Source organism: Amphiura filiformis, chromosome 1 (genome assembly GCF_039555335.1).
Source record: "Amphiura filiformis chromosome 1, Afil_fr2py, whole genome shotgun sequence".
Lineage (NCBI taxonomy): Eukaryota > Metazoa > Echinodermata > Ophiuroidea > Amphilepidida > Amphiuridae > Amphiura > Amphiura filiformis.
The window spans coordinates 35,766,378-35,781,506 of NC_092628.1; the positions used below are offsets into that span (position 1 = coordinate 35,766,378).

The following is a 15,129-nucleotide window of genomic DNA, read 5'->3' on the forward strand; positions in this document are numbered from 1 at the left end:
ACTCCTTTACTGCTGCCTGGCGAGCCAATATGCCACCCCTTAATGCTGAAAAGTTTTGGCAACACTACTTAAGTCCAGTTTCAAGTCCAAGTCCATGGCTCAAGCTCTACAGCACTGCTAGTGTAATGCCCTGTCAGACTTTCAATCAAGGCTTGTCAATGGTTCATACGTCATGCCGCTTGTCGCAGCGGCAAGACATATCAACCAATGACAAGCCTTGATTGTGTCCGCTTGTCTTACATTATATGTGTGCACCACGCCGCTCAGCGGCATGGTACAAAACCAGCATTAGGCCTATAAATTGCTGTGGTGCATCCATGTTTTTTTTCTCCCAAGCAGTGCATGGAGGATCATCCTGCCACTTTGTTTATGTTGTCATATGGCAATGCATGTGACTTTAACTTTGTGCTTCTCTTGTTGTCTCGAATCATGTACCTTTTAAAATTGAATCAGTGGAATTGTAAAATTGTGTGTAAGGGGCTGTGCAATAAAGTATGGGGGTAATTTTTTTAATTGCCCCCCCCCCTTTGGCCTGCCAACAAACATTGCTTTCCCCCAATCTTGGCCTGCCAAAATAAAATCTTTGCAGCCCCCCCCCCACTTTGCACTGCCCAATTTGCAAACTTTAACAGGCTATCATATTCCTCGAAGGGGTCCCAAATATAGGGAGGGGGTCATAAAATTTTGATGACCACAATGTAGGAGTCACAAGATGACCACAAATAGTGTGTTTATTTTATTCAAAAGACTGATTTCAATACAATTTTAGCCTGTTTAGGGGATGTGTATTGGTGGTGTGGGCTGTGGGGGTCATAAAATTTTTGTTCCCGAAATACAGGTGGTTGTAATTTTATTAACGCCGACCTTTAAAAAAAAAAAAAAATTGGGACCCCCCTTCCGAAGAAAATGATAGCCCCTAAATGTGCTAGAATATGATGGGAGTGTAGCGAGCAGGAAATTTGCATATTTAATATTTCTGCAAGTGTTTTCCAAAAGGTGCCAGTAAATATGTGCCATAAATTGCTTCCCTCCCTCAACCCCTCTCGTCCTGCCAAAAATTGCTTGTGCCCCTTCTCAGCTTGCTAAAAACTTATCCCCCCAATTTTACCCTCCCGAGGGCTCATAATTATTGTACATAGCTCATATAATACACCATAGGCCTACAATATCTCCAAGGACTCTTCAAAGATGCAAAGTTGACATTCAAACTTATTGAAAATGGAGAAAAAATTGCTTATGCCCTTCTCGGCTTGCCAAAAATCTCCCACCCTCCAATTTTACCCTCCTGAGGGCTCATAATTTATATTGTACAGACCCAAGAGGCTCAAAGATGCAAACTTGGCATTCAAACTTATTAAAATGGAGGCTTGCCAAAATCTTTTCCCTAATTTTACCCTTCCAATCCAAAGGCTCATAATTATTGTACAGACCCGTATATATAAAATAGGCCTACAATATCTCCAAAAGACTCCAATGACAATGTCCGACTGCCCAGACTCAAATAGGCAAACTTTCGGACTTCAAACCTATTGAAAATGGAGAAATGTAAAATGCACTGAATTTATTCACATTTTGCAAGATGCAAAGTCATGTAAATAAAAAAAAATCTATGAGTAAACAGGGTCCTTGTAAAATTTGAAGCTTCACTACAAGCTACTAGTGAGTACTACATTTTGATAATTTGTGAGACGTTTAACTTAAGCTTACCTACTGTGCACTGAGCAAATACGGGTCGTTTTGGGAAAATCATGCCCGGCCGTATTTTGCTTTGTAACTTCACTTTTAGTGAACCAATCCTCCGCCTCAGAATTTTTTAATAAGAAAACACCACTCCAAACATTATTTCTTAGTTTCAGGTCCTAAAATGAAAAACTCAGCTTGCCACTGGCATGGTTTTGGCAACATTTTTACACTAAAATTATGAGGAAATTTACGTTCATTTTTTTGACATGAAGGCGGAATGCAAAACGATGTTTTTCGATATTATTTTTTCAAACCAAGCCAAACCATTAATGCTGATAAAAGTCATGACTGTAGTGATTATATTCGACAAGTTAGTTTCATCCGATCACGTTATTTATAGACAGTAAAAAGGTGAAATGTCAGTATAGTTTCCATGTACGAACTCTTTGTTTACATCAAAAAGTGACATTTCCGATTTGTTCAAAGTTCCCGGTCCGCGCATGCGCCGTGCGTTTGTCCTATGTCAAGTTCATGAGTGATGTGAACCCCCTTTCAAGTAATCATGCAATTGTTTGTGTATAATGACATTTCTGGGGAAATCCCCTTTGATCAGAATAACAAATTCAATCATCTGTTATTTGCATATTTATGAATATTGATGAGCTGATTTGCATATTTTGCAAACATTTTCATTAATCCACTCTGCAGCTTAAAGGGCAGGTCTATAGCAAAAACAAGTTTATCTCTATTTGAAGAGAATAATTATTACATTACAAGTTGACACTTGTTGCTATTTTTTGTGTGTATTTCTCCTGAAATTGTGTGGGTAATGTTCAGCCTCATACGTGTCCTTCCCCCGTTTGAAGCGTATGTGTTCTCCCCCGTTTGACTGATGACGTAGGTAAATGAAGCGGACACTTTATCATGCTCTCATCATACAATCAGAATCACTTTGACAAGTTTGACATTAGCAACAATGCATAACAATATGCACGCTATTGTTCTCTTGCGGGAACAAAGCCCACACAGTAATTGTTACTATGCGTTTGCTTTGTAATATTTCATCCAACTGAAACTATAGCATTGCAATATACAGGGAAATTAGATACATGAGTTTGTGGACTAACACGGTTTATATGATAGTCTCAGATAAAATTCTAAGCTCAAATTATGTATTTATTTTTTAGGCCTAATATTTCTCATGATATTGATATACATATGAATTGTAATATCACAATTGTCTAATATATAAAAAAGAAGCGGCTGATTTTATCCATATGTTTAAAAACCATGAAATTTGTAATACTTAATTTGGAATTTTTTTCTGTGAACAGCAACAGTATACATTCTGTCCATTGAGAGCGTTTATAGTCCCTTTTCTCACAGCGGGCACATCTCATTTCATGACGTCACCGGTTTTCTAGGCCAAATCTGTCTCGTTCGAAGGAACTCACCGCTTAAGTTGTTTTTTTATGAATATCAATTTTAAACGTCTTATTTTCTCCAAAAGGAGTCATTTTCATTGTCCTCATAATATTAGCTTGCCAATGATATGATGTTGTTTTTCGCTATAGACCTGCCCTTTAAAGGCAAAAACCAGTCATCTTCAAACTTTGTATTGTGATAGGATATGGTGGGCTGATGTGCTGTATAGTTTAGCGTCATGTTATTTGCATATTTATGAATATTAATGAGCTGATTTGCATATTGAATATTATTTGTATTTACAAACCTTTGTTCATTACACACCATTGTTTGGGCTACCTTAATTAAGAATCACATAATTCTAGTTTTATACAAGAATCGCCTTTTGTCAGCGCATTTGTGCATGTTCAGGGTCCAGCTCATTATGTATTCAATGTCGTCTGTATGACAGACTCAGCTCTTACACAAGGCCCTGAGCTCACACTGTCGTCAGTTTTGTGGTCAAAGTCGTGCTTCTCTTAATTTAGTACTTTCAGGTGCAGCCAAGTGTGGTAGGCCAACACAGGTACCGGGTGTGATTTGTCTGATTTTCCTATTTTTAACAATTTCCATGTGACAATAAAATAACTGGGAAATGAGATTAACAAAGCTTGAATGGTCATGAAATGCAGGTCATAACATCATCACAACGTTGTGAAGTAAAGGGCACATGTTCTTTATTCCTTATACGTACTCATTGTGTAATATGTTTGTTTACAACTGCACCCATCAGAGATATTAAATGATGACTTGGTGCATGGTGGTTTCCCTGTGTGGCGATCCACGATTGTCCGGAAGATATTTTCAATCCAAACCATCCATCGAAAGTGTAACATCTAATTTATTAAAAATCATATTGGAATTAAGAGAAGATACATCATGGCTTGGATCAGATCTTGGATCAAAAACTGAGACAGTCAAAGGAATCTCATCAGATCATCAGCCATTCAAGATCTCCAGGCTTAGATAAGTAACCTTAGCAAAAGGAAATCCTTGCAGTAATTTTAGGTTTAACTCTTGTATGATTTTGTACCTGTGATTTGATTGACAACCATACTGCACTAACTAATAAAATAATCACAAGTTGTTTGATATCATAAACACTCAGTGTGTTGAGTGAACTCAGTAGCAGGTGATTTTGACCTGGGTCATTTTAGTGACCGTTACATAATAATTTATTCATAATGAATATGTTTGGTAGTGTTTGATACTCATTTGCTTTGTCTTTTCAGATTTTGTCAGTTCAATTGGAGGCTTTCCAGACTCTTGCCAGACAGTGTCACCAAATTACTGAACAACCTCAAAGTAAGGCATTGGGGAACAATTTACATCCAATATGTCAGTTGCATCACATACTATTCCATTCGATGCAATACGCTTTTTGAAAAAAATTGCAATTGAAAATTCTGTCACTGGATTTGGCTTAAAAGGGCATTTTGTGATCCATAGCCTCATCCCCCCACTTTTCTCAAAAAAAGTTGAGATTTTTATACCACTGGAAACCTCTGGCTACATAATGTTTATGTACCAAAAATTTCTTGCAGATTAATTCGTTTAGCAAAAATATCATCAAATTTTAAATTACAACAGTGGCCTATGGAGCAGTGTAATACACATAATCATGCATAACTCACAAACGCAAAATCAGAATCAATTGAAATTTTAGCAATAAGCTTTTCTCATGGATATCTACTGAAAAATGTCATAAAAAGAGGATGCTAGGATCACGAAATCCTCCTTTAATCTTATTTATTTCTCAATAGAATATCCTTGACACTGTATTTATATAAAGAAGAAACTGTTGGAAGTTTTATTTTGTGAAATTGATATGTCCATCTTTAAATTAAAATTGTTATCTTACAGTATGGAATAGAGTAAGACAGTAGTTTTACCGGCACCACTGTCTGTGTGTAACATGAAAAATTCTCAATTTTGGTATACTAGTATTGTGAACTGTGACGTTTTTGTTCAAGTTTGTTACGCATAAAATGACATAGGATTATGTTTTAGTTTTTTTTTGTTATAATCATTTTGTTAATTAATTATTTTAAAAAAAAGCAAATAGACCAAATTACATCTCATTAATTAAAAAGAATTGAAGTATGTAAGCTGGTGGATTTGAAGAGCTACACAAAAATGCTCAAAAAATCATAGAACAGTATGTGATGGGACCGACGATTTAACAGTCAGGGACATACCAGGTAAATTTTATAAGTGGAAAAATTGCAAGTTAACTTGGTGAGTTACTCCCAAAACTCCCCAAATTAAATAAATTAAATAAATGCATGAGCTATCTTGTCAAGAATGGTAATAGTGGTATGGAATATCAATTAGTATGAATATGAACTGGGGCAAACTGGTTGTCTTTGGTATGGCGAAACATCCTGTTTCCATTGGGACATGCACTCTAACAGGAATATGGCACACAGTACTAGTGTTGTTTTGGGATGCCGGACCAGACTGCAATTCATACATACCAATTGGCTTGCTAATTGTGCTAATTGTTCAAATTTATGTTGGAATTTTTGTTTTGTTTTCTCACATAGATGCATTAAGGGGACAATTAATATTTGACATTGTATGTAAGTTTGAAGACAATCCATATCCTAGGTGTTACCCCCCTGAATAAATAATAAATAAATAATGATTATGTAACCAGATTATTATCTTTTTCTTCATTTTCATTTTAGTCAAACTGTGCAAATGCACAATACCTGCCTTCCTTGGTATCACCCGAGCTTTAGGTCGCCAGTAGCCACATTGATGATGCCTCTCTGCTCTGTCAAATGTTTCCTCCTTCTCAACATCATGTTAATGATGCTGAGAAAACACCGTTACCCAGACAACTTACAGCACATTCCGCCCAATTATATCGCCTGCAATGTCACATCACTTCCGCCAGTCAATATGAACAAAGACCAGCCAGATAGCATAAGTTATCCGAACAACTGACATATTCACTTAAGACACCTTCTAGAGAAGATCTGACCAAAATGTATGGGTTTGATCCAACTACACACATGTTTTCCACTGTGTGTTCAAGTTTCAGTGAGAACTTGGGACTGGATGCAAGCAAAGATACAAAGCGACACCCGCAGTTGGAATTCAGTATTACTCATCTGCAGGCAATATTGACTGTGGTAAGAATTGGGTCATGTAACTTTACTAGACATTTGTAGTTTCAATAAACATATAGATAGATCTATACCTATAGCTATGTAGATGTATGGTACTATTAAGAGTAGATATGCAGGGTGCTCAAAAATATGTCAATCAACCACAAATGGCATAGACTTTTGTGTGAGTGAATACACAAAAGTATCCTCACTTGTGGCAAATTACCTTGGTTATAACTCATTTAATACATGTATTTAGAAAAGTACAGGTAATGATCTAATCAAGAAAGGTGAGTACATTGTTGTCAAAGCTATCAGCAATTCAGCAACTCTTCCTATACCTTTGTACAGGAGCTAAACATTGTTAATTGCTAAAAATTAGAAAGTGTCTACTCTATAATAAATCACATCGATCATACAGGCCTACATATGCACAATTTTTGGATCGTGGGTTTAGGAAGCTTCAAGCTTGTCAACACTGGCAGGCCAAGCGTTTGCGGCGGTCCACAGGGCTGGCCCCCTGGCGGGGGCCCCTTACATAAGAAAATTTTGTATTTGGTGAACTAAAAATGCATAATTTCAGGCCCTCTTTTAGTCTAAATTCACCAAATTATCAAGAAAAAAAGGGTATATTCGATTTTTTTTTTTTTTTTTCAGGGCAAAAGGATACCCCAGTTCTCTTCCACCCCCACTTACAATGTTGGGGGCATATCTCCTCCATTCCCTGGATTACCTGCGTCTATTCTGATGTATCATAGGCCTGTAATATGGCGGCATACCGGGTACTCTAAATCCATTAAGTGGGGAAAGGGGGGGGGGGCTCAAATATCGTTGGCTATCATTGGCTTTCTTTGTTTCCTTTTCCTTTACTTCTTCCTTTCTTTCCTTTTCTTTCTTCCTTTCTTTCTTTTCTTTTGTTTCTTCCTTTCTTTCTCCTCTTCTTTTTTTTTCGGGGTCCGTGCGTGCGGGGGGCTGAAGCCCCCAAAGCCCCCCTGGACACGCTATATTGCCCCTTTGGACTAAGGAGCTGTAACCAAACTTTCAACATGTAATTTCAGTATTGTTATACTAATGAAAACAGTTATCTGATGTGGATTTGTGTTTCTGTTCACAGGCTAAAAGGCTGATTAACAAGGACACTCTGCATGAGTTGGATAAAGTGGCAATACAGTTCGGCAGTATCCCTGGCTCAAAGAATTATCCCTACAGGTCCTATACTGAGTCTATCACAGTCTGCATAGTGAGTCTGCTAGAACACCTATTGCAACATCATAAAGGTAATACATATAATGTATTCAATGGTTGGTTCATTCATGGAAATAGTAGATGAGAAGGAATCACAACAAAATCGCCCGCCTGTGACTAATCCCTCTTATCTATTCTTCATTACAAAGGAAGAGGACTCAACAAATTCCCTTATGAGGACACTCATATTGTCGCCATCAGTGTGATTTAGTAGCATAACTGGAAATTCATAGTGATAAATCTTTGCGAACAAACAAATTTTGAACCGGTTGTTGTGACCATGGTTGATAAAGCGCACTTTTAACGTTCATTTAGACTGGATTCTATAAACATTTGCAACAAGTTTCTGCATTTTCAGATGCAGAGAAGTCAAAACAATACAAATATTGGGAAATTTAATCAAAACATGTTGTATTTTCGACTAAAGGCACTTTAAAAATAGTTTTACATTTTGTAAGGATAATCGTATTTTTGCTGACCCCAAATTTAATTAAAATGTAAAGGTATAAAACAAGTTATTCCGGTTGTTTCCAAAAAATGGGAACAGATTCTATCATAAGACAAACGGAAAACCAATTTTATCAAATTGTTTTCATATGTGCCCCAGACCTCCCCTATAGGTAAATTTGCCCCCAAATGTTTCAAATATATGACTTTCTACTTCCGATTTTGGTAATACATCCTTCCCACAAGGCAATATTTTTGGCTATGTTATCCCATCTGTCCCATAATGCATTCATATTTCCTGCCCTTTCCTGCTCACAAGGCCTCATTTAGTCCATAAGCAATGGTCGCTTGACTGCAGCCTTAGAATTGAAAATGTCATGTCATAGAAATGTTACGTCACCGATGACCATCGTGTTGGGATATAATCCCGAGGATTATATGATATAACAATAGCTGTTGAAGTGTTTAGAAACGTGAATGTACATGTCGGCAATGTGTTTGGAACTTTGATGATGGTTTGTTGTGATTCCTTCTCATCTACTACAGTAAGCCAAATAATTAAGGTACCAGTTACGTTCACCCCTGTATATCCTAAACAAAGGCAAATATGTCATAATTGGAACCAACAGCCAATAGCTGCATCTTTTAGCTCGAATTTAAGACCTCATTCGTTGAAATTGTTCAAGAAATAAAGACACGACGATCAAAAAACCTAAGGAAGATTCAAATTTAAAAGTTGCAGTTTGTCACATTGCATGCCCTACTGATTTGTACACAAAGCACTTTCGCGAACAAGATGACTAGCGCCGTGCTTTCATTGATTAACACGAAATCTAGCGTCGTGCTTTCATTGATTAGAACACAAAAGTGCAACTTTTTATTTCGTATCTTTATTAGGGTTTGGATCACCGTTTCTTTAATTCTCAACCATTTTCAACAAATAAGGTCTTAAATCAGAGCTAAAGAGTACAGGCATTGGCTGCTTGTTTTAATTTTGACACATTTGTCTTTATTAAGGATATACAGGGGTGTACACAACTGGTACCTTAATTCTTTTGCTTACTGTATTTCCATGGTTCATTCTACATGTATGCAGATGGGTTTTGGTACTAACCACTTTGACAAATAATTGTATAAAGCGCATTTACATGTATAGTGGAAGCAGATGTACCGTACTTTGGCAGATAAATTCTGTTCACTTAGTCATTGTTCAGAAACGGCTGACTACATGTGTAAACACCACCCATATCAGGAATGTACCGTACATCAATGTTCTTCTAAACAGGTGGATATCGGTGCACTATAATAGTTTAGTTGGAAGAAGGGTAATCGTGCACCCTTGGAAATGAACTTCTAAGTGGTCTCTATCAGAAATGATAAGTTACATGTATAGTATGTTGACAAGAGTGTAGTCTACAGGGGTCAAATTTTATACAACGATTAAAATTTCAAAATTGTTCAGATTTTTATCAAAATGATTCAGAAAAAGTATATCATACAATATTCTCGCTAACGCCCAACCTGGTTTTAGAAAAAGAAGGGGGTGTGACACTCAACTTGTCACAACAATCAGTGACGTGGCAAATTCTTTTGAAAAAAATAAGCAAGTCGACGCTGTTTTACTTGACTTTTCAAAAGCGTTCGACCGTGTTCCGCATACTCGTCTGCTTAGGAAAATTTATCACAACTGTATAAGAGGGAAGGAACTTGGTTGGATAAATACTTCCCTTACCAATAGGAAGCAACGTGTTACGCTTGATGGAAAATTTACCTCAGCTGTTGATGTCACGTCAAGTGTGCCTCAAGGCACCGTCATTGGTCCTCTGTGTTTCCCAATTTATATCAACAACATGCCTGAGTGTGTCTCAAATGGCACTAAGATCCGCCTTTTTGCGGACAACGCTCTCATTTATCGGGAAATAAATTCTGTTCAAGATACACAGATTTTCCAGAGTGACCTAGACAACTTCCGGGACAACTTATCCAATTGGGGTCTGATTGGCTGATGTCTTTAACACAGAAAAGTGTTACACCATGCATTTTACATCTAAAAAGTTACCTTCCATCACCCCTTATAAGTTGTGTGGAAACACTCTTCAAGTGACACAAAGCCATCCTTATCTTGGTGTCACCTTTATAGTGACTTAAAATGGAACTCACACATCAGTAAAGTCACAAATGGAGGCAAAAAGGCTTTGGGTGTTATCCGACCTAATTTCAAATCATGTACCCCCGACGTGAAATCAAGACTTTACTTGTCCCTTGTTCAACCTAAATTGGAGTACGGCACCACTGCGTGGTACCCTAGCACCAAGAAAGCTAAATACCAGCTCGACATAGTTCAACGGTCGGCTGCAAGAATGTGCCTTAACGACTACTCAAGAGACTCCAGTGTGACATCCATGATCTCTTCCCTTCAATGGACGGATCTGGAGACTAGACAGATCATCGTAAGACTTGCCATGATGTACAAAATCAACTGTGGCTTAGTGGACGTCGACTGTGAACCATACCTGACCCGACCTACACGACAACTGAAACGCACTCATCCATTTTCTATTCTTCAACCAAGAACCAGAACGACCATCTACTCAGACAGCTTTTTCCCCTGGACTGTTAAACATTGCCCAGAATAATTTACCCCACCACACATTAGACGCTCCGAACTCAAAAATATTTAAATCAAGGCTCCGCGACCTTTTTGACGACACCGACACTACAAGTTATCTGCAGGTCATCCACCTCTGACGTGATGTGGGAACCCGTTTTGTTGGGAGTATTGTACCAGAAACCAGAACCTCCAATAAGGTTGCAGTATTTTGACTTGCAGGTCAATTTTTTTGTCTGATATCCGGTCATTATACACAGGAGCTCACTGGTAATCAGTATTGTTTATTCAAATTTATGGTTAGCCACCATCTTCAGCTTATTATAGTGGCTGTAATCTTATTTACATAATGATGACAATGATAGGGGTCAGGGTTGCCAAACCCACGATTTGGTAGCCCAATTTGGGTGCAATTGGGTGACTTTTGAAGACTTTTCCCGCGACTTTCGACAATTTCCTGTCCCATAGAAACCAATGGTTAAGAAAAAAAATGGGCAACTTCTCAACATTTGCTCCCGCAAGGGACATGCGTTAACATGTAATCGTTAACATGTAATTGTATTGGGGGCCGGAGGAGTTTTTTCTCTTTTTTACTGTGTTGTCCTACAAGTATGAGGATAAAAGTAGTCCATCAGGGCAAATTTGTTTTACTCTATACTCCTACTAGTGGAGGAGGAGGTCATTGTTACGGTCAATGTAATCCTGCAGTAGAAAAGCCCTACGGTTAGTCGTACAGTGAGGAGATTTTACAGTTGTCTTATAGGGGAGATGTTATTCAATGAAGTCCTACTGAGGGACATGCGTTAACATGTAATCGTATAGGGGGCTGGAGGAGTTTTTTCTCTTTTTTACTGTGTTGTCCTACAAGTATGAGGATAAAAGTAGTCCAAGTCCAACAGGGCAAGTTTGTTTTACTCTATACTCCTACTAGTGGAGGTGGAGGTCATTGTTACGGTCAATGTAGTCCTGCAGTAGAATAGGCCTACTGTTAGTCGTACAGGGAGGAGATTTTACAGTTGTCTTATAGGGGAGATGTTATTCAATGAAGTCCTACTGAGGGACATGCGTTAACATGTAATCGTATAGGGGGCCGGAGGAGTTTTTTCTCTTTTTTACTGTGTTGTCCTACAAGTATGAGGATAAAAGTAGTCCAACAGGGCAAGTTTGTTTTACTCTATACTCCTACTAGTGGAGGTGGAGGTCATTGTTACGGTCAATGTAGTCCTGCAGTAGAATAGGCCTACTGTTAGTCGTACAGGGAGGAGATTTTACAGTTGTCTTATAGGGGAGATGTTATTCAATGAAGTCCTACTGAGGGACATGTGTTAACATGTAATCGTATAGGGGGCTGGAGGAGTTTTTTCTCTTTTTTACTGTGTTGTCCTACAAGTATGAGGATAAAAGTAGTCCAACAGGGAAAGTTTGTTTTACTCTATACTCCTACTAGTGGAGGTGGAGGTCATTGTTACGGTCAATGTAGTCCTGCAGTAGAATAGGCCCACTGTTAGTCGTACAGTGAGGAGATTTTACAGTTGTCTTATTTTAGTCACATTTTTTTAGTCGCTGTACAATTGGGGGGCTTTTATTCTTAACGGGAGGGGATTTCTCCCCTCATGTCTTCAGCAATTTCATCTTCATGGCTACAACGTGCAAAGATTTCAAGTAACAACTGACAAATAAAGTCTAAAAATCTATGCATTTACGAACCGCGAAAGATGGGTGATCTGCTAGTTTAGTCAGATATTTTTGGAAATGTGTAATAAAATGTGTTTTTGATTAAAGAATACTAAAAAAACACTTGTGGCTCGAAATCTCACTCTCAAGTTTCTACTACATTAACCTTCCTATCAAACTTTAAAAAAAATCTTTTCAATGACACCAATTGCGTCATTGTCATGTATTGACATAGAAAGTTGACAATGACAGCAAGAGAATAAATGAGGTGTACTTAGTTTGAACACATGTTGCAATGGAAGCCTGTTTTTGAGATATGACCCTTTGATTATGAGTGCACAGTAAGCTTCCACTTCATATTATAGGGCAATAGGGCATGAGATGGAACAGGCAAAAACAACCAATGTGACAGAGTGATATATCGTGTGTGATGTTATGCTGACTGACTGAATGTATGTTATGAATTTGATCATCTGGCAACTATTGTCTATTTTTTTAATTTGTTCTGCTTATTACCAAGTCAAGATCTTTCATTTAGAAATAAAATTATAGTATGTGAAATATGAAATTATGCCACCAAGTTATTACCTTGATTCTGGTAGTGCATTTTTGTATTATTTTATTTTCAGGACTCCCAGAGAGGTTCATGAATGATGTACGCTCATTTATAAGGGAATTATTCTTATCTGGTCAAACCGAGCTCCAAGATAAGAACTTTGATACTGCATATCAAGGTTCATGTAGCTTCAACTCATTTGAGTTAGCGGTGATAGCTAATGCCAAGTGTGTAGAGCTGTTGGTGTGGGCTGCAATGGATGACACTGGGGCAGATAGTCTGATTGGGAGGCTCACAGAAAAGCTGAATGCTGGAAGTGCTGGGCGTAAACTTTTAGCACATATGCCTCTACTTATGTGCTCCCTTCAAGTAAGTGATAAAAAACAAGATGTACATGTAAATATTTCCATTTTGCTTGACAAAACCAAGTGAATTTTTACTCACTACAATATTTCGTCCTTCACAGTGGAGGACTTAACAGATATGATGATACGAGGCGTATCAAAGTTTTGAAATGCCCAGAAGTGAAAGAGCTATTTATCGATGATATTTTGTCAGTGTATAATCACTGGTCCTTATGTACATTTTGGTCCAAATATGGTCTCATAAGAATGTTTACTTTCTTTACAGGTGGGCAGTAGGCGCATAACCTTTTCATGATAAGATCCTCCACTTTCTTGAGTTTCTTCACTGTGGCCGCATCATCCGTAAATGATAGACGTCCACTTCTTGGCTCATCTGTGAGAGACATGTGGCCAGTTTGGAAATTCCTTTTTCAAGAAGCAACAGTGCCATATGATGGGCAATCATCACCGTAGATAGCTTTCATTTCATCATAAATTTTCTGAGCATTGTAGGCCTAACCCTTCAAATGCAGGAACTTAATCACGCTGCGTGCCTCAATTTTCACCATCTTACGGGTTATGCGCCTACTGCCCATCTTGCACCACCTGTAAAGAGAGTAAACATACTTATGAGACCATTTTTGGACCATAATGTACATAAGGACCAGTAATTACACTGACAAAATTTCATTGATATAGCTCCTTCACTTCTGGGTGATTTCAAAAACTTTTGGATCCCCCTCGTATGGTCATCTGATCCACTTTCCCGGGAAACTGGTTTCCGGTACTTCTTAGTCTCTTTTCCAGTCTTTAAAAGAGGATCGTAAACATGACTTAGGAAATAGTCTTGTCCCCTCTTCAACTGATTTCCATGGCTTCCGCACTTCTCTATATTTTTGTCATGCTCCCGCCTAAGGATCTTGGATTCGTCCCAGTTTATCACATGATTTTCTCTGGCGACGGTATCTAAAATGGCTGATTTCGTCTGTTCTTTTTCTGAAGCTTTGCGTTCTGAGCGCATGTATTTTTTATCATTTACTTTTTTCACTTCAGCTTGGTGTTCGACCAGTCTGGTCCCAAACATACGCAAAGTTTAACCTACATATGGCTATGACAGGTCACAGTTTTGGCATTCTATTTCATAGATGCAGTTGTCGCTTTTTTCTTTCACACGTTTGTCTTTTGGATGGCCTAGGATTTTTCTAAGCATTTGGTGGGGCTTCATTGCTGTATTAACCTTGTGTTTCTTGTAAATCCTCTGGATGCTCTCCGAGAGGCCACTGACATAAGGGATCACCACCATACCTTTGCTTTTGTCTTCGGTGGTCGAGATTTGTTTGATCTCAGTTTTTCAGCATTTTGAGTTTTATTTTGCATTTGATCTTTCACCTTATCCATAGCCCAGTCTGGGTAGCCACAAGTTTTGAGGGCTGTACGGATTCTCTCTTCGCTTTGAATTTTGTCTTCAGGTTACGTAACAACAGAGTTCATGCGATTAAAGAGAGTTCTGATAACTCTTTGATGGAGAGGGTGCTCAGAATTGAAATTTAGATACTGGTCTGTATGTGTCAGCTTACCTTACTTGGTACAACAAGAGTTTTATGGTGCCATCTGGTTTCCAGATAATAATAATAATAATAATACGACTCTTGTATAGCGCTTTACACCGAAATCCCTTTCGCTTAAACATGAAAAACAAATTACGAACAATACCTACACAATACATCCTACAAATAATTTGTGCATGTGATGTAAATGAACAAAGTAAACATGAGGTAAATCAATTGTCACAAAATGCTAGAGTAAACAAATGTGTTTTTAAGGTAGATTTAAATTGTACAAGTCTTAAAGTTTTTCACATTATTGATTATAAGGTAAATCGTTCCAAAGTTCAGGAACAGCGAAATAGAAAGATCTCTGTCCATATGATATAGTAGCAACTGATGTAGAGATAGCGTTTTAAGGATGAACATAGATTTCGAGAAGGTTTGT

General features: G+C 38.0%; 1 protein-coding gene across 1 annotated transcript in view; it reads left to right on the forward strand.

The window, feature by feature from the left end:
* Positions 1-15,129, forward strand: part of LOC140158722 (phosphatidylinositol 4-kinase alpha-like) — a 164,200-nt gene that overhangs the window by 53,112 nt on the left and 95,959 nt on the right. Inside the window, 5 exon segments of the mRNA XM_072181918.1 lie at positions 4,380-4,452; positions 5,838-5,899; positions 5,901-6,287; positions 7,378-7,540; positions 12,867-13,162. Coding sequence (XP_072038019.1) covers positions 4,380-4,452; positions 5,838-5,899; positions 5,901-6,287; positions 7,378-7,540; positions 12,867-13,162 — 981 coding nt within the window.